General features: G+C 42.7%; 1 protein-coding gene across 2 annotated transcripts in view; it reads right to left on the bottom strand.

Moving 5' to 3' along the window:
- Positions 1-743: 743 nt before the first annotated feature.
- Positions 744-22660, bottom strand: part of GUCY1A2 (guanylate cyclase 1 soluble subunit alpha 2) — a 308917-nt gene continuing 287000 nt past the window's right edge. The window contains exons 8-9 of one of the 2 annotated variants that reach the window (XM_044257728.1): positions 8023-8125; positions 744-3361 (exon numbers count right to left, since the gene is read on the bottom strand). In XM_044257728.1, the coding sequence (XP_044113663.1) occupies positions 3305-3361; positions 8023-8125 (160 nt within the window). In that variant the 3' untranslated portion in view covers positions 744-3304. Of the gene's footprint in view, positions 8126-22660 lie in introns of both variants that reach the window. The other variant, XM_044257727.1, reaches the window with a different exon arrangement.

The raw sequence follows: 22660 nt of genomic DNA, 5'->3' as shown, positions 1-22660 counted from the left end.
CCCCAAAGTCCATAACCCTACCCCCTTCTCCCAACCCCCCTCCCCCCAGCAACCCACAGTTTGTTTCGTGAGATTAAGAGTCACTTATGGTTTGTCTCCCTCCCTATCCCATCTTGTTTCATGGATTCTTCTCCTACCCACTTAAGCCCCCATGTTGCATCACCACTCCCTCATATCAGGGAGATCATATGATAGTTGTCTTTCTCCGCTTGACTTATTTCGGTAAGCATGATATGCTCTAGTTCCATCCATGTTGTCGCAAATGGCAAGATTTCATTTCTTTTGATGGCTGCATAGTATTCCATTGTGTATATATACCACATCTTCTTTATCCATTCATCTGTTGATGGACATCTAGGTTCTTTCCATAGTTTGACCAGTGGTCAAATAAGTCATCTGACTTTCGTTAAGTTCACTGTGGAAACTGCCTCTCCTTTAAGAGCATCTATACCTTCCAGAAAAAAAATCAAATCTTTTTGCTCCGTCTCTGCTAAAGCTCTTGCCCACCCCCACCGTCTCCATCTGTCCCTGGTCCCAGGTCTGATGTGTATCTGTGAGGCAGAAAAAGAGGAGGCTCATCTTTAAAAAGTGGGGTGGTGTAAAGCAATTTTGTACATTTCTGGTATTACCGATTAATGCATTACAGTCCTCATATTTAATTACATTTAATAGACCACAGTAAAAATATATTTAGGAGAATCTTCTCTTTATCTCCAGATAGTGAAAAGGCCACAGAAGAAGGCTGAATATTAACTGATTCCTTTATTTTTAAATTGTGCATCAAAAGAGTCACTATAATAGGTTCAAATTAAGTATTTTCTGTTTATTCACAATGAGAAGTATGTTTATTAAGAATTAAGCCTCCAATGATATGCAAAAAAGATAATTATCAAAAAAAACTTTCTCGGGGAATCAACAATCCTGTTGGATTTTTACAGGGGGATTTTCTAAAGTGCGAGCAAAAGGATGCTACCTTAAGTTTTGCAGTGGTTAACAGGAAGGTAACGTAGCAGCAAATAGAAATGCAACTGTATTCGGATTCACGACTAGAAGAGCGTTTTCCCGGTGAGAGAAGGCAGTAATAGGGGCTGTAAGCCGATTCAGAGGTTTAGGAATGGGGGATCCTAAGTTTATATGACTTCGCTAAATAACAACCTGGTGTTTAGAAGTTCCTCACCGGAACATGAGTTTACCACCTGCCTTGAGCTGTAATCCTAGTACGTTATGCTAAATGATAGAGGAGTAATTTGACTATTAAAGGACTGATTATTATAGACTATTCCACATTTTTTAAAAATTACATTTCAAGACTAAAAATGTTAATTACTCATTTTGAAATGTAGAAGCTTTACTACTTTCATCAAGAGAGTTGAGAAGGGCAGGTTATTTTCAATATGGCTACAGGATCGTTTCCAGATGTGCATTAATTCTACCTCAGATGACATCCAGCCAATCGTATTCAGGAGCCAAAATACTGTTCTACTTCCCAAGTATTTGCCATCACAGAAAACAGTAGCAATGAGCACTTTTTTATCTAGTTTATCTCTCTTTCATCTTCTAAGACCTTACCAAGAGTTGAATTCACTTTTCCCAAGATCCATCCATATTTCTGCAAAGCCTACATTCTCAGTCACCTCATCCAACCTGTGCTGCGCCTTCACTCGTGGACCCATCCTTAAACACTCCTCACTGTTCAATTCTACAAAGATCCCAAAGCCTGGGCAACATTACATACACAGATCTCTTCACAGAGGAATAGAAATCCTATTATGATAGGTATTTTTCAAATCATACAACAGAAAGAGCGTGGTGGGAGTCTGTGACTTCATAGCATGTGTCCAAATGAGTAGCTTCTGAGATGCATGAACCATGTCGTTTGCACGGGTCATTTTTATCCAAGTTTTCGCTTGCTGCCGCTCATTTTGCTGGAGTTGCGAATTTCTTTTGGAAGTCCACACCTGCTATATTATTGCTTGTATAAAATATGCCTCTATTTCCCTAAAGGTTCCATGAAGTGCACAGAAGCACAGGTTTCATACGGCCTCATACCATGGCTTAAATTATTGCTTGAAAGTTTGTTTTAAAGTATTGCTAGGAAATCATTTTTAGATGAGTGTGCAATTCAATGTGAAAAGTACAATGTGAGGCTAAGTATTAAGCTAGTGATTTCTTGACAACATAAAAACAGATCATTCAGAAATCATGCTGTGTCCAATAGTGTGTAGTTCGCAGCCTGGTGGGGCAGATCAGCAAGTACAGTGGGATACGGACAGCTCCGGCGGTAACTCAGCAAAGGGGACTGGGTCCACTGTACCTGAGAGCCCTATAGTGAGCAGTGTTCCTCCCTCCTGCTTATTCGTGCTGACTTCTGTTTCTAATAAGTTGGAAGTCTCCTGCTCCAAAAGCAGACTGTAAATTTAAGACCAACGCTAAAATTAAGACTTGTGAAAGAAATAATGCTACAAAGCCCAAAACACTTAGCTTTCCAAAATAACCACAGATGAAATAATACACGACTCTCTTAGTCAACTTGTACTTATTCCTGGTGATTGGTTATTGGAATACACTCTTCAGTGATGCCCCAATCTGGCTTTCTATTCTCATTACCTAGAGTGGTTTTCTAAATACAATGCCGAGGCCACACCTGCTACCCACTGAGCCCAAATCTGGGCCAGCGCGGGAGCTCGGCAGTTTGTACTTTGGAAGGCTTCCTGGGTACCTCGATCACAGGCAGCCGGATCCCGCCACGATGATGAGCTGAACCGTTGGACGGGAGCATTTCTTACTCGGAGAGGAATGCAGTGAAGCCCTCAACTGAAGTTGTGTTCCAGTCACGACGTATTGGAAATAAAAATGCAAACTTCACTTCCTGACATTCCAGGTCCTTCCAAGATGTCCCTCCTTTTAATCATGTAATATCTACATACAGCACACACACACACACACACACATCCTGACCCCCCCACCCCACAACGAGGATTCATTACTTTATAAAACGAGCTATTTTACAGTGTGAGATTGACTATCACTGGCTTTTTTTTTTTTTTCTTTATGAAAGGAAAAAAGGAACAGAGGAAGGAAACAGAGGAGCGGCAAGACAATAGTTAGGTTTCAAGTATGAGGAAGGAATTTTGCACACTATCTTGGTATATTCTGACCAGATTCCTGTTCATCTGGTATAGTATCAGGGTCTGTACTTCACCACCTCGCGGGCCCTCACCCTGAGTCCAGTGCTGGGGCCGCAGTACCCATGAAACAGTAGAGCTAGTTCAGTCACGGCAACTCCGTTTGTGCAGACAGGAAATCAGCTGCTTGCGAGTGAAGTGTTGCATCCCAGAGCTGCCCATAAGGGACTGCTGTGCTGGAGGTCATAGGTAAAATTCTCGTTACTCAGTGTCTCATGCACCATGTTTTTCCCGCTGTATCTGGTAGGATATGCTTACAGAAATTACATGATTTTTGTAGCTGAGGATCTCGAACCTAATAATACCTAGGTTGCAATTGATTGGTTCTTGGCTCTTGGACTTGGGTTTCTGGGTATTGTTGGCTAAAAGGCTTCTGTTGTTGCCCAAAGCCTCTTCAGGGTCATGTGTAGTTCCTTTTGAATGAATTTTTGTTAAAGCTACACCAAGTGCTTGGAGTTGGAGTGTTTGGGGGAGAAAAAGCACAGGGAAAAGCTGTGGATGGTAACAGGCCCCAGCACAGCTGGGAACGGTTAGTTCACTTCCGAGGTGCGCTGTCACTCGGGCCTGGGGTTGGGTGGGTGTCCCTGTCTGAGACAGGCATCAGCCACTCTCGCTGTGGCCATGTGAGGTTCGGAGGTGTGGAGAGGCTAGTGTTTGCTGGGGAGGTTTGAGAGAGAGGGTTTCCACTGACGGTGTGGCGCAGATGGGCTGGGCAAGAGCTCAGTCGTGCTCAGAATGCGTGATAAGACGGAAAGCTACGGTACAAGTTTTATTCTCTGCCCTAATGATCCGTAACACCTGCCCTCAGCAAGCAGGACACCCGGGGCCTTCGGTGAATGTATTTAATGACAGTCTGGATCTTGAGATCCTCTTTGATATCTCACAACTCAAATACGTGATTTCAATTGGTAGCAATATTTCTGTACAAAACACAGAGCCTGGTGGTTTTCCAAACCCTGCGCCTTTGCCCTTTGTATGCATCAGTCAACTTAATTTGGCTTTATTGCTGGAAATCTTTGGCGCGTTTTGCAAAACTGAAAGCCTCGCTGCACTTGTGAATGAGGTTTTGTCTAAGCTGTTGCCTTGCTTTACTCTGTGTGTCCTGGAGAGGTACACTTTGCACTTGAACCACAGAACGCCGTGTCTCTTGATACTGTTAACCCTGGGCAAGAGAACCAGGCGTGGGGCCGTGACAATTCCCCTCTGAAGCATTGAATCAGAGTCATTTAGGGCATGGCTCATGGACTCCACAGGGTCATATATTAAAAGGGAAATCCAAAATAATTTAAAGTAGAAGACATGCGTATTGGGGCAGGTTTTAGACAGTTTGGTCACCTGTTACATAGAAGCTTGATCTTCTTCCCCAAAGACATGTGTTCTACAGGCATTGAGAAGTATTCTTTTCATTATGGCTAATGTGACTTATTTATTAAGGTCCCCAAGGTGCATACTGTGTGCTCCCTGGAGGTACACATGGAGGTAACTGATTTATTTCCAAATGACTTTGTTTCTATCAAAATAACACTGATGCCGATGTGAATCTCTCATACCCATGCCTAGTCTTAAAGTGACTTCAGGTTAGTTGCCTCAAAAAATACTAAACAGAGGAGCTGTAAGTGCTGGATTCTATTTTAATGTAACCCTTTCAGAGTGGGTTAAAGCCATTTCCCTAATTTAATACCACTTGATTTATAATAGAACATCCATTTACATCCTTTTTAAACTGCCACACTAAAATGTATGATGTTTGCGATCATTTTTAGGTAAGAATACTGTACAGATATTAGCTGAAATACTATGACCCAATGTTGCAGTGACAATTCCTAAATGGAGGATATGTAGACTGTATTATGTAGGACAAATAATGTAATAGTTTTTCACAGCTTCTAACTTCTACGAGCGCAGCTAGCATGAAAAGCCATTGTCTGCAGTAACTTGCAATCACATAGCAATAGTGTAACTAATAATCAACAGTAGTAGGTTGGCAAAATGGCAGCAGACTAGACTGTTGCCTCAGACTATAGCTTCCAAGATATATTTAGATTACATTGTTTGAAAAGTGTAGTCTACAGCCTACGATATATAATAGATCTCTGGTGTATTTTTCATGGTGACATTTGTGACAATGTAAATGGCTACTTCTTGTCTAAGTAGAGCCATATAAACTAAGAGAGTTTTTTATTCCTTCGACAAATTGAACATATATACAATTCGTGTCTTGGGCCCTATTACAAATGACTGGGTAATGAAGTGGGTTTCCAGCGATGTTTTAAAAATATGCTTCCCACAGATATTCTTAAGTATAGAGAGAAAGATCATCTATCTAGAATAGTTGCTTAGACAAATCCTCACGAAAAGCGGAGAAATAGGTCGGATGATTACTGGAAGTCCCTTGCAGTCTTACGGTTACGAAACACATAGCTTACCACCAAAAATGGATTGATTTAGTTTATCATAATAACCTCTAAATTCCTATGCAGAATAAGTATAAATTACTTCCGTGAAGCTTGGTTTTCTCCCCCATGCTCCTGGGCTGTAACAGAATACACAGCTGAAGTGTGGTCTGTCTTCAGCACGAGGACTGAGGTGTGCCCGGCCTGTTCCGTTCACAGTAACTGGGAACCTCCCCCTTCTTCCCTGGGAAGGGAGTGGGTTAATTGCCCAGTCCCTGAAGAAATTCCTTTGTAACTACCCCCATTAGAGCACCCTGTCCCCAGTCTTTAAAACTCCCCTCAAATGAACACACTGGCCTTCTGGCCCCCCGTGTTGTTAAAAACAGAGACCTAGACCCAAGGAGGAGGGAGGCAGATGAGGCTTCAGAAAGCTCAGGTTCTAGATCCCATCTCCACACTATGTGTGGCACTAGCATCCTCATGAGCCTTGGGGTGAAAACAGTTCAGCAATTATAGAAGAGATCACCATTATAACAAATACTTTATGTATCTATAAATGTTTTCTAGCTACACACTTAGAGAACTTAAAAGCACTAGTCAGCCTCCCAGGCTACACTGGACACTATTAATACGCTCCGTAGCTGAGTTGCGGCATGAATGAATCCTAACGCAGCCCCCGTGCCTGCCCAGAGGAATCTCTCAGTCACGTTCAGCAGACGTAAGCTGTCAATGAGTACACCGTTTGGAGGAAAACGGCCACTCCAAGGTTTCAGGGAAACACATTGATTTCCAGTTCATTATCCTGAGCAGAAACTTGGGTTTTATATTAGATCCAAAATAGGAAAACTCTGGATGTACTGTGCTCCAGATTTCAGGGGGAGCCTGTGATAATATTTTCATGCAGTGCTAATTAGCGGGAACAGATCTTCATTTTAGGACCACACGTGATGGAAGCCTGTCTGTCACTATGGCGATGACGGGGCCTAGGGGACAGACCTACTTTAGTAGGTCTGGAGGTGATTCATGAATTTAAGAGGTTCATGAAGGTGATTCACTGAATTTAAGAGCCACATCAATCAAACTGCAGAAGAAAAGAATTACTATTATTTTTTTAATCTCAAAGCCATAAAACACAGGGTTCCCCCCACCCCTTATTTTGCAAGAAGAAATAACGTTCTTGGCAAACAGCCTACAACCTCTTTCTCCCTAATGCCAGCATCTGGCAGTTTTCTCCCAGAGTGGCAAGTAGCCCTCAGGAGGCATCCGGCGGGCAGAGTGGGCAGAGGTGGGGGAAGAGTAACGAGCCACGGGAGGGGGACGCGGTTTATTAGAATATAGCTGAGTACATCGTACAAGGTACCTATTTTGCAAGTGCTCCGTTAGAAAGGGTCCAGTGCAGCAAAGCATTTTGTTTTATATGACATTTGTTAGAAGATGGCAGCAAGACTTTCCTGTAATTCTAGTTACAGATGAATCTCTTATTGGGAAATACTATTTCCTCTGGATTCCATGCTACATTAATTAAATCTAAAAGATATCAAAAAGATATCTAAAGATATCTAAAAGAAATCAAAAAGATTTGCTAAGCAGACAGACAATGCTTTCTCGGCATCTGCAGTCCCTGGTTATGTGTATGCCCCGTCCGAGCACCCATCTGTCTAAACGAGTGAAACTCTATTTGATTAGTAGGTTACAGTTACATAAGACACCAACTACACAGTAGCAGATTCGGAAAATGGAGTAATGTTGTGTGAAATGTAATTATCTAGGAGAAGAGAGATGTAGAAAAATAGGTAATATCCCTAAAATATTTTGCTGAGTTAGAGTTCTTCCTGCTGGGAAGACAACCACACTGCCATGATGTGTATGAAATGTCTGTTCAGAAAAACAAAATTAGAAAATAGTCCTCACATACCAAATCACTAAACGGAGGACTATATCCTCAAAACTGGCTCTCAAAAGTGATCTAGATAAATGGGGGAAGATACCTGTATGTGTGACAAACAAGAAACACAGAATCTATTTATTAGTTTTGAAAGGGGGCCCCTACTTAAAATATAGATATATATATATGAGTATGTGTGTGTATATATATATATATGACCAAAAACACTCACAGGGATGGACACATCTCATTACCCCCCTTCCATTTTTTTTTGTTTTTTTAACTGACAGTCATTATCCACCTTGTTCTAGGATTATTGCCTCACACAGCACAGAAATTCTGCTGCTTGTTCTCAGGCAAGTCGTGGAAGAGAAACCATCTCGTTCTACTCTCCCGTCATGACCCGTGTTCTGGGCTTGTGCTTTTTGGAGGAGTCTTTGATCTGCAGTAGGTCTCAGAGGCTTGTCTCCCGGAGGAACATGGTGCCAATGTTGTAGGAAACTTTTTTTATCCTCGAGGAGGAAAGAGAAGGCTTTGGCTGCTTAGGACCAGTCCTTACCTCCAGGAAATAGCAGATCCCAGGGATTTCCTTTGGAAAGTTATCAGGAAGCTCTTCACGGGACCGAGGGATGAATGTGAAACTCTCTTCCCGTTTTAATAATCTAAGGAGAAAACACAGACAGTGTGAATCAAATAGACAGGGCCAATAAGAATGAATGAACAGAAAATTTAAAGACTCAAAAATCATATCAAAGAGAAGGCTCAAGTTAACACTACTTTCTTCGAGTAGATTTGTTTCAAGTCACTACAGGGCTCCGGATGCTAGGAAGTGTTTCTCAGGAAAGATCCCTTCATGTCATTATAGCAACAACAACAAAAATAAGCAGGGCCAGTTAAATTTTTTTTTTCAAGTTTGATTTTTTCCTTAGACAAAGAATGAAAGAAACTAAATAATGAAATATTTATTTGAACATGTAATATTTAAGCTTTCTGTTTTTAAAACCTAACTAAATTTTTAAAATTTTTTTAAATTATTTTTTTATAAACATATAATGTATTTTTATCCCCAGTGGTACAGGTCTGTGAATCGCCAGGTTTACACACTTCACAGCACTCACCAAAGCACATACCCTCCCCAATGTCCATAACCCAACCCCCCTTCTCCCAACCCCCCTCCTCCCAGCAACGCTCAGTTTGTTTTGTGAGATTAAGAGTCACTTATGGTTTGTCTCCCTCCCAATCCCATCTTGTTTCAGTGATTCTCCTCCTACCCCCTTAACCCCCCATGTTGCATCTCCACTTCCTCATATCAGGGAGATCATGTGATAAAAACCCAACTAAATTCTGAAGCACCTTTTATGTTCTGTAGACTCTCCACAGGCTTTAAAGGTGTCTCCTGCCTGTCGGAGACCCGACACTCCGTCGCTGAGCATCACAGACAACACTCAGGCCTCCGAGTGTCTGCCTAGCCGGCGACTGGTTTCCAGCCATTTGTCTTTCGTGAGCTCCAGCATTTACTGGTCAGACAGCATGATTTTTCCCTTCTAGTCACACGTAAAGACTCTTTCTAGAAACACTAATGCTAGAGACTTAATCTTGTCCAGGTCCACGACATGTACGTTTGATTCCGAGACCTAAAAACGTGGCCCAGCAATTCACCCTAATTCAGCAGCTCTTACGGGCTGCTTCTCACTGGCCAAGAACGATCTACGTGTTCTTGGACAAACACTGTTGAACAGAACGCCATGTTTTGTCAAGAGCGATAGAAATAAGGAATTAAAGAAGCCGAAAATAAAGACTGAAAAGCAAACAAAAGCCCGTAGGAATCCAGAAATTGACGATGTGTCCGCACGTGTCCAGCCATTTGGTAGCATTACGGGAGGGAGGAAAGCGAGCATGAAGGGGACGGAGAAGGGTAGGATGAGGTTTGGAAATCCTAAACTAAATGTTTAGAATTTTATTTGGAAGGCACAGCGGAGCCAAACCCATCATCTCCTTTTCCCTAAAAACAACTCATTTCCTAAGACAGGTGGACGTTCACCGCAGTTGCAACTTGTGTGTGGGAGCAGGGGTGGGGGCGGGGCCGCAGGAGAAGGCGGAGTGTGGGAGGCAGGAAGGCGAGGAGAGCGGAGAGCGGAGCGGCGTGGAAACAGAGTCACCACTACCTTTACACTAGAAAGGGGAGCAATCTTTGAGTCCTCATAAAAATATCCCAAAACAACAGTTGGTAGCACTAAGAATTCTTACAGTAGGAGCGATCTCTATTTACGTTCATGAATGGGAGTTGTGCCATTTTTCTTTATCAAGGATTTTTGTTTCAAGTTTAATTGGCCATTTCTTTGAAAATATTCTACAATGATTACACTAACTTGGAATATAAAGAAACGAGGCGCTGATATTTCAGAATTATTTCATCCATTCAACCCTATTCAAAAATCTAATCATGCCCTTCTCTGACAAATTTATGAAGGGGAAAAGTCCAGAATCGGCTGGAGTGATTTGCTCCTAGGAGCAGTGGGACAGCGAGGGCATTGGGACTAGAATGGGATTTGGTAACTCCGAGTCAAGCTCAGCCCTACAATAAATAGTAAGACTACACGACGATCACTTTCTTTCACAGAACTGAGATGTAGGTGAGGCATTAATGACAATCAGAATGAAAGTCGTTGGTACTGTTTGCTTTCTCTTTTTACAGATGTCAGCTTTCTTTATGTGGACTATATAATCCATCCTAAAATGTAGAGTTTCCTAAACAATAGCTAAATTTAGCATTGAATTCCACAATAATTTTCCTTAGCTCAGATAGAACAGCCATCCATGGGAGATGTGGGTGTCAGTGATGTCCATCAACAAGCGTGTTGAGGGCTGCTGACTCGCTGTAAGAGTCCTCCGAACGGAGGAGAGGGGGAGTGGGGGTGCGCAGAACAAATTAATACAGAACTAAAAGGGCATGAAATACTGACAGGAACGAATTAGCAGCATTGCCAGGCAGCATATGGGAACACACAGGATAAAATCCAAAGGAGTAAATTCTGTAGGGTCAATGCAGAAATGAGGACTGTGGGTCTTAGTATAAAAGTCAAGAAGCAGAGCAATAAAGTTCACCCTTACCCGTGATAAAATAAAGCAAAACCCCAACCTTTCAAACACGCCTCCTTAAAGGCCCAAGAACAAGGTAGGACTCTAGGGGAGATGCACTCTCCCCTCCCCTTGTATGTTAAGCCATTTTTTTCTCATACTGTATTTGACTCACAAAGGTCTTTATATTTTGCTGTGACTGAGAGGTTCAGACAGTGAGCTGACGCCTCCGTTAGTACTTGTACATGACCGGAAAGACGGGGGCCCTAACTGCTTCGGATGCCAGGACTTCCAAATAATTCGCTGCACCTTGGTAGGAAACTCTCCACAATGAGTTGATCTCTTGACATTTCCAATACGTCTCCTATTGACTCTGCTAAATGACAAAGACAGTGGCTCCCACGGGGCTTTATTCTTTCCCAGCTAACCATTTGGGTATTAATAAACTAAATGCAGTTTTAAATTTGAATAATATAAATGAGAGTACCTAAGGGTAAACTGATCCAAGCTCCCGTGATATCCGGGGTTTAGCAGCCTCTGTATAAATGCACACTCAAATGCGACATTCAGACAGTTTCTGAGAGGCCGATCTGCATGGGCTCCTGGTGCGGCTGTGCAGGAGGTCAGGGGAAACATTTCACACAGCCTGCCTGGTGGTGATGAGTCGTGGGACTGAATAAATAGACAGGGATTAGGAATTTATACCCTGATCACCCCAGAACCTCTGATCCCCTCTGAAATGCCTTATTAAGTCCAAGTCCCTGGGCTGGCTCTAAAGCTCTTTCTTCAGCAAGTCAGGACCGATAGGGAAGCTTGGATTCTACACAAATCTAAATTAATCCCCAGCTGGTTGATACACAGCCTGGGAGTTTGGGCAACATGTTTAATAAGCATTTGGCAGCCACACAAATCCTGGCTCACCTGCCTGTCACTATTCCTCCTGTCAACAAAGTTTTTCCTACCAATGGATTTTCAGGATGAGAACTCACTGCTGCTTTGGATCCCTGCATGTGCGGGGAGCTTAATACTTTGGAGGTCCATGGACCTGCACCCTCACTGCTACAGAAATGAAGCCCATTTCTGCCTTGCACAGTTCTCGTCTGCATGCCCACTTCTGCCCATTTGCACCGAGCTCTGTGCTCTATCCTCTCTCTCTCTGTAAAGGGACCTGAAACTTACTCACACCGAGGTACAAATGACCTAAATGTAATTTGCATTTTTAACACTGTACTCTGAGTTTTAAAAAGGTAGCAGAATTATAACAGTGGCATTTCAGGCAACTTATTCTAGGATTTATTATCTTCTGCAGATCATACTTAAGTTGGCTTATATAAAGTACAGCTTGGTCCTCCATAGGGTAAGGTCAGAATTCAGTCTTTCATTCTTCTATACACTTCTGTATAGTTGTACCAAATTACATACACTGCTTTCATTGTGAATTAGGGTGGTCTTCTTGGCCATTTGATACGTGCATTTCCCGTACGGCTCTAGACTACAGAATTAGGAAGATAACCAATCGTGCCCTTTTCTTTGCCTTCATTCAGTGTTTGCTCAGTGAGTAGACACCATGGACAAGTCCCTAGACACAGCGAACCTTGCTGAAATGAACACAGCTAGCTGCAGCCTCGGATCGGAACCAGCTAGTATACGCGTCCTCTCAGACCTGCCTGTATGATGTCACCACATGAGGTTGGAAAATCTTAGTTTCAACAACCAAAAAGGCCCACGTGATGTACAGAGCCCATGTGATGTACAGTGACCACCCAGAATGCGACCCACCAGAGGGCTCACTGGCTTGGCTGCTAATTACTGTATTACCAAAAGATGCTTCAAGACCGAGGCAAGATAAAGTAGTATATTTTGCATCTTTCAGAGCTCTGGGCTGGAAGGAATACCTGGAAAGTGACCTTGTAAAGATTTTGGATGTCTGAAATGGCTTTGGATCACTCTCAGCTTGATTGGTTTCATTAGGCATTAAGTTCTTGTCTGGAAATTATTCTTTTCCCCTCAGAATTTGCTGCTAGAAATCCAGATGTCATTCTGTTTTCTATTCCAGTGGATATGACTTTTTTCCTCCTATGTCTCTTAGTCTGTCTCATCCTCTTTCTGTCTCTGGTATTAGGAAAATTAATGGCAATATATCTCAATATATCTTTTTCTCTCTTTTTAGTTGAAGTATAGTTGACACACAATATGACACTGGTTTCCGGTGTACAAGTCAGTGTTTGGACAACTCTACATGTTAGGCTTGTTTCCCACAGGTGTGGGCTACCATCTGTCCCCAAAGAAGGCTACCATAGTGCCACTGACTATATTCCCCATACTGTGCCTTTTACTGCCATGACTTATTCCCTTAGTGGAGGTCTGTACCTCCCACTCCCCTCTACCCCTTTTTGCCAAACTCCCTCCTCTATGGCAACCACCAGATGGTTTTCTGTATTTATGCATCTGTTTCTTTCTTTCTTTCTTTCTTTCTTTTTTGACAGACAGATCACAAGTAGGCAGAGAGACAGGAGGACAGAGAGAGAGAGAGAGGAGAAAGCAGGCTCCCCGCTGAGCAGAGTCAGATGCGGGGCTCGATCCCAGGACCCCGGGATCATGACCTGAGCTGAGGGCAGAGGCTTTAACCCACGGAGCCACCCAGGTGCCCCATATGTATCTGTTTCTGCTTTTCATCTTTATTCATTTTTTGATTCCACATATAAGTGAAATCCTATGGTATTTGTCTTTCTCTGACTGACTTCACTTAGCAGAATACCCTCTAGGTCCACTCATGTCGTTGCAGACGGCAAGATGGCGTTCTGTTACATCGCGGAGTCACACACACACACACACATTCTTCATATTCATCTGTGGATACTTAGGGCGTGTCCATAACTTGGTTACTGTAAGTAATGCAAAACCATAGGAGTTTTCTTTGGGCAAACACCCAGTAGAGGAATCACTGGATCTTACAGTATTTCCAACTGGAACTTTCTGATGAAGCTCCCTGCTGCTTTCCACAGTGGCTGCAGCATTTACACCCCATCAACAGTGCATGAAAGACCTGTCATGTCCACATCTCCTCGACTCTCGTTATTTCTTCTCTTTGTAACACTAGCTCTTCAGGCAGGTGGAAGGTGAAAACTCATTGTGGCTCTGATTTGCGTTTTCTGCGTTATTAACGATGTTCAGCATCTTCTCACGTCTGTCGGCTCTCTGTGTCTTGCCTTAAAAAAAGTCAGATCTTCTGCACAGTTTTTAGTCAGACTGTTTTCTGGTGTTGAATTCTGTCTATATTTTGGATATTACTGCTTTATCAGGCATCTCATTTGCAGATGCCTTCTCTCATTCAGCAGGCCACCTGTTGTTTTGTTGATGGTTTCCTTGCTATGCAAAAGGTTTTTATTTTGGAGTAGTCCCAATAGTTTATTTTGGTTTCCTTTGCTCAAAGAAACAATCTAGAAAAACTGTTGCTCAGGCTGATGTCAAAGAGATTGCTGCCTATGTTTTCATCTGAATGTTTTATGGTTTGAGGTCTCCCATTGAGGTCTCCACTTTGCTTTTATTCTTATGCCTGGTGTAAGAAAGTGGTCGAGTTTCCTTTTTTGTGTGCAGCTCTTCGGTTTTCCTAATAGATTTCGTTGAAGAGATGGTATTTTCTCCATTATATACTGTACATTAATTGACCATGTAAGTGTGGATTTATTTCTAGGCTCTCTATTCTCTTGATCTATGTGTCTCTTTTTTGCCACTACCATATAGTTTTGATTAGTGTAGCTTTGTGGTGTATCTTGAAATCTGGGATTGTGATAACTCCAGCTTTGTTGTTCTTTCTCAAAATAGCTTTGGCTAATCAGTTTTGTGGTTCCATACAAATTTTAGAGTCATTGGGCATCTGGGTGGCTCAGTGGGTTAAGCCGCTGCCTTCGGCTCAGGTCATGATCTCAGAGTCCTGGGATCGAGTCCCACATCCGGCATTCCGGATCCCTTCCTCTCTCTCTGCCTCTCTGCCTACTTGTGATCTCTCTCTGTCAAATAAATAAAATCTTTAAAAAAATTTTAGAGTTATTGCCTATTTGGAAAATGCTGTTGCTATTTCTATGGACATCAACCGAGTCTACAGCTCGCTTTCTGTAGTATGGACATTTTGACAATATTTATTCTTCCAATCCATAAGCATTGTAAGTCTTGCCATTTCTTTGTGTCCTTTGCAATTACTTTCATCAATCTTTTATCCCTGTTGGGTACAGGGCTTTAAATTCCTTGGTTCCACTTATTCCTACGTATCTTATTCTTTTTGGTGCCAGTGTAAATGAAATTTTTTTTTTAAAGATTTTATTTTTTCATTTGACAGAGAGAGATCACAAGTAAGCAGAGAGGCAGGCAGAGAGAGAGGAAGGGAAGCAGGCTCCCTGCTGAGCAGCGAGCCCGATGCGGGACTCGATCCCAGGACCCTGAGATCATGACCCGAGCTGAAGGCAGTGGCTTAACCCACTGAGCCACCCAGGCGTCCTGAAATTGTTTTCTTAATTTGTCTTTCTGCAACTTCATTATTAGGGTATAAAAATACAAGCGAAATCTCAGTTTTGGATCTTACAACATTATTTATTTATTACCTCCAACACTTTTTTGGTGGTGTCTTTAGGGTTTTCCATATCTTCTGTATGTCATACCATCTGCAGCTACTGGCAGGTTTGCTCCTTCCTTACCCATGTGGATCCTTCTATTTCTTGTCTAATTGCTGTGACTAGAACTTCCAGTACAATGTTGACCAAGGTGGTGAGAATGGACATCTTTGTCTTAGAGGAAAGGCTCTGGGGTTTTCACCATTGAGTAAATGTTACTTGTGTGATTGTTATACATGGCCCTTATTATATATGTTCCCTCTAAAAATCCACTTTTTTGAGAGCTTTTGTCCTGAAAGGATGTTGCATTTTGTCAAGTGATTCTTCTGCAACTACTGAGATGAGCATATGATTTTTACTCATTTCATTACCATAGAGTATTGGTTGATTTGCAGATACTAAATCATCCTTGCCCCCCAGAATAAGCCTAATCTGGTTGTGGTGAACGATCCTCTCACTGTATTGCTGAATGCGGCATTTTGTTCAGGATTTTTGCATCTATCTTCTTCAGGGATATTGGCCTATAATTCTCCCCCCCTTTTTTTTCTTTTTGTGGTGTCCTCTTCTGGTTTTGCTGGCCTCATAAAATGCATGTGGAAGATTTTGTCTTACATCTTTTTTGGACTAGCTGAAGAGAATTGGTATGAATTCTTCTTAAGTACTGGGTAGAACTCCCCTGAGAATAGATCTGGTCCTGGACTTCAGTTTTTGGTAGTTTTTAAATTACCGTTTCAATTTTGGAACTAGTTATTGGTCTATTTGGATTTTCTGGTTTTTCCTGATTCCATTTGGAAGATTGAATGTTACCAGAAATTTATCCATTTCTTTGAAATTGTCCAGTTTGTTAGCATACAATTTTTCATAGTACTCTTACAATCCTATGTAGGTCTGTGATAAAGGTTCATTTCTGCATCTTTGGATTTATTTGATTCTTCTCCCTTTTTTTCTTGAGGTTAGCTGAAGCTTTATTAATTTTGATAATTTTGCCTTTTTAAAGAACCAACTCCTCTTTTAATGGATCTTTTCTATTGCTTTTTAGTCTCAATTTCTTATTTCCACTCTGGTCTTTTATCTACTTTCTTCTGACTTTGGGCTCTGTTTATTCTTTCTAAAGTCCTTTAGGTATAAGCTTAGATTATTTGAGATTTTTCTTGTTTCTCGAGGTAGGCCTGTATCACCATTGATTTCCCTGTTAGAACTGCTTGGACTTCATCCCAAAGATTTTGCACCATTGTATTTTCATTTCCCTCCATATACACACACACAGACACAGACACACACACACACACACACACATATATATGTACATATATGTATATGTATATACATATATGTATATATACATATATATATGGAGGGAAATGAAAATACAATGGTGCAATATTTTTTTTTTAATTTCCTCTTTGATTTTTAGCTGACATATTGGTTGCTTCATAATGTCTTGTTTACCCTCCACATGTAGGCCTTTTTCCAGTTTTTTCTTAGAACTGATTTCTAGTTTCCCATGGTTATGGTCAGAAAAGGTGCCTGATAGGATTCTTAAATTTATTGAGAGTTCTTTTGTCGCCCAACATGTGGTCTATCTTGTGGAATGGTCCATGGGCACTTGAAAAGAGTATATATTCTGTTAGTTTTGGACCGAATGTTCTGGATATATGTTCAATCCATCTGGTCTAATGTGTCATTCAAAGACACTGTTTCCTCAGTGATTCTCTGGACGCTGTATCCACTGATGTAAGTGGGGTATTAAAATCTCCTCCTATTACTGCATTATGGTCAATTCCTCTGTTTATGTCTGTTAATATTTGCTTTATGTATCTCGGTGCTCCAACACTGGCTGCATAGATATTTACAATTGTCTTATCTCCTTATGCGGTTGACCCATTTATCATTATGTGGTACCCTCCTCTGTCTCTTGTCACAGTCTTTGTTTAAAGTCTGTTTTGTCTGACAGAAGTTTTACTTCCTAGCCTTTTTCTCCACTTGCATTTGCTTTAAACTCCTTTACCGTCCCTTCGCTTTCAGCGCATAGGTCTCTCAGTCTGACGTGAGTCTGTCGTAGGCAGCGATGGAGGGGTCTTGTGTTTTCCTCCGTTCTGTCACCCTCTGCGTTCTGATGAGAGCGTTTAGACCATTTACGTTTAAACTAATGGTAAGTGTATACTTACTGGCTTTTTGTTACTTGTTTTCTGGTTGTTGTTGTTCCTTCTCCTTCCTTGTAAGTCGTGGCTTCTTCAGTATTATGCTTGGTTCTTTTTTGTGTCTACTGTAGGATTTTGCTTTGTGGTCACCATGAGGTCATATAGAACATCCTTCCTAAGTGTACAACAGTCCGTATTAAGCTGACAGTCAGTCAAGTTTGCACACATTCTGAAAGAACTTCATTTTTTCTACCTGACTCCACATTTCATGTACATGTTGTATTTTACATCTTATCTTATTTTGTGAGTCCCATTAACTAATTTTCAATGGAACTGATTTTACTACTTTCATTTTTAACCTTCATACTAGTTTTATAAATGACTGCAATTCTTTGCGTTCAGAATATGGCGTTTTCGTTTCCACTTTAGTAAATCCCTTCAATAGTTCTGCTAAGGCATGTTTAGTGATTAAGTCCTTTAATTTTTGTTTGGGAAACTTTTCATCTCTCTTTCACCCTGAATGATCAGCTCACCGCGCGTCACACCGCCGGCCACAGGGTGTCCCCCTGCAGCACCTGCGCCGATATCCCGCCCCTTCCTTCCAGCCTGTGAAGATTCTGCTGAAAAATCAGATGATGGGCTTCTAAAGTTTTCACAGTCCATAACTAGTTGCTTTTCCATCTTTACTAATCTGTGACATTTTAATGATCGTTTCATGGTGTTGTCCTCCTTTGGTCCATGATGGGTCCAAGATGAACTTCCTTGGTTCACTTCCTAAACCTGGATGTAAATTAGCTAAGTTTTCTGCTATTATTTTACCAAACAACGCTTTGCTCCTTTCTCTTCTTTTTGTGACCCTCTATAATGCAAATGTTTTTTGACTTCAAAAGATCCTTACCTTTCCTATTTTAAAAGTTCTTTTTCTTTTTGCTGTTCAGCTTGGGTGCTTTTTCAGCTCCCTGTCTTCCAGATGCTGATCCATTTTTCTGCGTCCTTTAATAATGCTGCTCATTCTTTCTGGTCTGTTTCAGTTCTTGTATTTGTCAATTTCGGCTCTTCTTTATATTTTCTCTTTGTTGTTCTCATGGAGATTATCCACTCTTCTCTCCAGTCCAGCGAGCATCTTTATGAACATCATTTGGAACTCCTTATCAGGTAAATGGCTTATCTCTATTTAATTTAGTTATTTTTCTGAGATTTTGCCTTATTCTTTCATTTGGAGCACATTCCTCTCTCCATTTTTCTAGATTTTCTGTTTGGTTCTTGAATCAGGCTGAATACCTACTTCTAAACCTGAAGGAATGATCTTTCTACGGTCATCTCCTGTATACTGTGTGTACCTGGGGACTTCAGCAACCTGGTGGGAACTGTAGCTGTCACGGGCCTGAGAGTTCCAGGGCATTCTGAGTTGGGGCAGCCCTACAGGAGCGGCTGGAGCTGAAGCGGATGCAGGCTGGCAAGAGCCTGGGGCTCTCTGCACAAAGGGCACGCCGGCCAGACAGCTGAAGCCGACGTGGGTGCAAGCCAGGGCATCCCAGTGCTCTCTGCACAGAGGGCAATCTGGCAGGACAGCAGAAGTGGTCACTGCTCAGAGAGGACCTGGGGCTCTTTAGGCAGAAGCCCCTGGGAAGACGGGTGACGCAGAAGTGCATACAAGGCCAGAGTCCTGGAGGGCCCTGTACCGGGGCCACCCTGGTGGGCTAGCTGGAGCCAGGACAAGTGTGTAGCGGTGGTTTCCTGAGTGCCTTGCACAGGGGTGCCCTGGTGGAGCGGGTGGATCAGAGGCAGGTGTGTGGGAGGGAAGCGCCTGGGCCACTCCATGCAGAAGCCCTCTTGCCTGCTGGCTGGAGCCGAAACAGGCATGATGAGGGATTGTGGGGTACTCTGCTGGGAGCCAAAGTGCTGCAGACCTGGAATGAATGTTCTGGGCCACTTTGCATCTGTCACCTCGGTGAGGTGGCTGGACCTACAGTGAGCGCTGATCGGGGCATCTGTTGCTGTGTGCCACATGGTGGCGGTCTAGGGAGCACAGGTGAGGCTAGCGTGGGCTCGATGCCGAGTCACCGAGGTGGTAGCTGGCAAGAAGGCCCAGACAGTGCTCCCACCTTTGCCGTCAAGATGTGTAAGGGGATGGAGAGGGGAGCTATGGTACCTGCCGGCCCCTTCCACCTGGGGGAGTGCCAGCCGCTCCCCCCCCCCCCCCCCCCCCCGCGTTTGGCAGTGCTCTAGGGCCGGATCCCTTATACTCCAGGTGTCCGGATCGCTGCGGCTGTAGTGGGCTAGGGATCCCGCTCCCACCGAGCAGCACTGGCGGTGACACCCAGACTCTGTCCTGTCCGTGCTATCTGGTAGGAGACGGAAGGCAAACAGTGGCCCTCGCCAGCCCCTCCGCCACATGGCAGGGGCCCCGGCTGGGTTCTGCTTCCTTTATATTCTAGGTCACCTTCTTTGGTCCTGTTCCTCCCGCTGCAGTTTGTGGTGGTGGTGGGGCAGTACCTTCCTTACCCTGTCTGTTTCTCGTGCCATTCTCCTCGGTGGTCTGGCCCTCGTTGTGCAGATGCTGTCCGGTCAGCCCTCAGTTCTTCCGGAGGACGACAGAGGAGATGGATGCAGGTCTGGGGCGCCCGCGGAGGACGGGAGTGGAGTCTCCCTGCATCTCCGTCTTGGTCCACAGAGCCCCTCAGTGCACCTTTTTTAATCATTAAAATGACCCCTAGTGGAACCTTTTAATATAGCAAGTTGTATCTTTTAGGTCTGGAAAATTTAATTCTCTGATGATTTCTTTGGCTTTTTCTGCATGTGTCCTTTCTCGGATTTCTGCTTAGTCAGATACTGGACTTGGTACTGATTCTTCCATTTGTTTTCCTTTCTCTCTGATCTACTCTCTGCTCGCTGAGAGATGGCCTTCAGTATTATCCTCTCATTCTTTTATAGAATTTTAAAAGTTCATATATCACATTTTTACTTTCCAAAGTTCACTAATGGTAAATGGCTGTTTCTTTTTTACTCTGCTGTGCTCTTAATTAACCTCTGAAACCTATGACGATACTAATCATCTTTTTATTGACTTTTGGCTCTGGCTGTTTCTCTCTGTATTGTTTCTGCTTCTCCAGATGTTTATTGGTTAGTTACTGTTTTCTTGTTTATTTTGGTCTTTCTTTCATGTTAAAAGAATTCAAGAAATGAATAATATGCGTGGAAGTCTCTTTCTATTTTACTGTGAGGCATTAAAACCTGATTGGAAGCTTTATGATAAATTTAGCTAGATTGTGTGGAATTGTAGGTTTCCCCTGACCATGTCATTATGCTCTCTAAAATATAAAGACATTTAGTGCCTTTCCTTTGGGCTAATTTGTCCGAGTACTAATGTTGCAATCACGCCCACTGCATTACACCTAGTTTCTAGCATTCTGGAAGCAGCACGGAGAAAATGAGCTAGAAATCTCACTGTTCAGTATATGGACTTTTGTTTAATCCCCTCCAGTCACCTGCATAAATTTAGAGCCATTTGATTCAACATCTCAAGGAAGGCAGACCTCTTACATCCTTCCAGAGTCACCTGTCCTTTCAAATCTATTCTGAGTAATGGAGCTTCAGGTAAGCACATAGCTACCCAGCTTCAAAAAGAAAAGAAAAGAAAAACTATACTTTCCAATATTCCTTGCAACTGTTTGTGTGTGATTATTAGGTTCTTAGATGTACTTGTCCAATATTTGCACGGCAGAAGTGAAGTAGATTCCATCTACCTTTAGCAGCTATTAACACCGTCAAGATTAGAACTTTGCAGAAGATGTCTCTAGTTCCTAGTTTCCCAAGTGTCATAAAATGGCCCAGTATTGGTGACTTTCTCACTTAACTTCCAAATCACTGGAATGGATACATAACGGCTCTCTCTCGGCTTCCTGAGGTTCAGAGGCAGGTACGGTTGTGGCCCCGGCTCCAGTGGTAATCTCAGGGGTTGGAGCTTGTCTACCTGGCCGGGTCCATATTTTAGGGGCATCATTTAGAGATCCTCAGTTTAGAATCTGCTCTTTTTCCCCTTTTACTGATTCTGTAAGCATATCATTCATCGCATGAAAACTAGTCCTGCTTAAAACACCTGCTTCTTGTTCCTACTTGTTCTACTTCTTATTCTTACTCTGGAAACCCTCTCAAGTTTTATGTTGCGCTTGGTGGATTAATCCTGAAACTAGTTCCCTTCTCTCATTGTGTGTGTGTGTGTGTGTGTGAGAGAGAGAGAGGGTCAGACACCCTCATGTACAGACCTTCCGTCTTGCCGTCTTCCATCCTTTTATGTTGGGAGAGGACTGCACCTCTTTTATATGCTTACTATCGTTTTACTGTTATTTTGGAAAAAAATAGTTGATTTATCATTTATCAAATATCAATTATTTTTCCTAAATAACAGTAAAACGATGGTAAGCATATAAAAGAAGTCCAGTCTCTTTTGCCAGTTAGTCATCTGAATATCTTTGTGAGAAGGAATGTATTTCGACTCTACTATAACGGCCTTGGACACCACGCCTTTGAACGCTGGCAAAGAATAGATGAAGATTCTTTGTGTTTTTCTAAGTGTCCTACAGGTCTTGAATTTTTCCTATTCATCTTCTTTCCAACTGAGCAGAGGAAACGCCAGTCTGCTCTGTATTTTAGCTTCGTGCTTCGCCGCTCTGTGATCTGCTGCCGTCGGAAGATCGGGCCGGTGAAACTCTAGTTACTCAGTCAGCCAGCAGGCCTGAAATCCCTTGAAATTCAATAATTCATGCTCTGAAAATAACACTCCACGTAGCTCACTGTGAGAAGAGAAGGATCTCACCAAATGTGTATGCATTTTAAGGTTACAGACACTAGAAATTGCAGATTTTGTGGCAATTCTATAAGATTATCAATTTATGGGCACTGAAATTCAGGTTAAGTTGTCAAAAACGGATAACCCTCCTGTATGTTCTCTGTACTCTGACGCTGTGACACATTTCTCTGCAAGCCCCATAGTTAAATACTGACAGAAAGTGCGTCCTCTGGCTTCCGCCGTCTGCACGCCCCACGTCTCTGAGAGCGAGCACATTCTGCGCGCACTTGCTACTTGGACGTCACAACAAATGCCTCTTCACTTCATGAACCCCAGGATCTAACGATGACCTTTACCGGCCTAGAAACTCCATCTAACAGACCAAACATCACAGAGATTTAAAATTCAAACACTCAAAAGTTTCCCATGTCTAATTGAAGAACTTTCGAAAGAGATGACAAATGAGAGATTAGAACAGAAAACTGGGAGCGCCTGGGTGTCTCAGTGGGTTAAAGCCTCTGCCTTCGGTTCAGGTCATGATCCCAAGGTCCTGGGATGGAGCCCCACATCGGGCTCTCTGCT

This window comes from Neovison vison, chromosome 7 (assembly GCF_020171115.1).
Source record: "Neovison vison isolate M4711 chromosome 7, ASM_NN_V1, whole genome shotgun sequence".
NCBI lineage: Eukaryota > Metazoa > Chordata > Mammalia > Carnivora > Mustelidae > Neogale > Neogale vison.
This window is presented reverse-complemented; position numbering and strand designations above follow the sequence as displayed.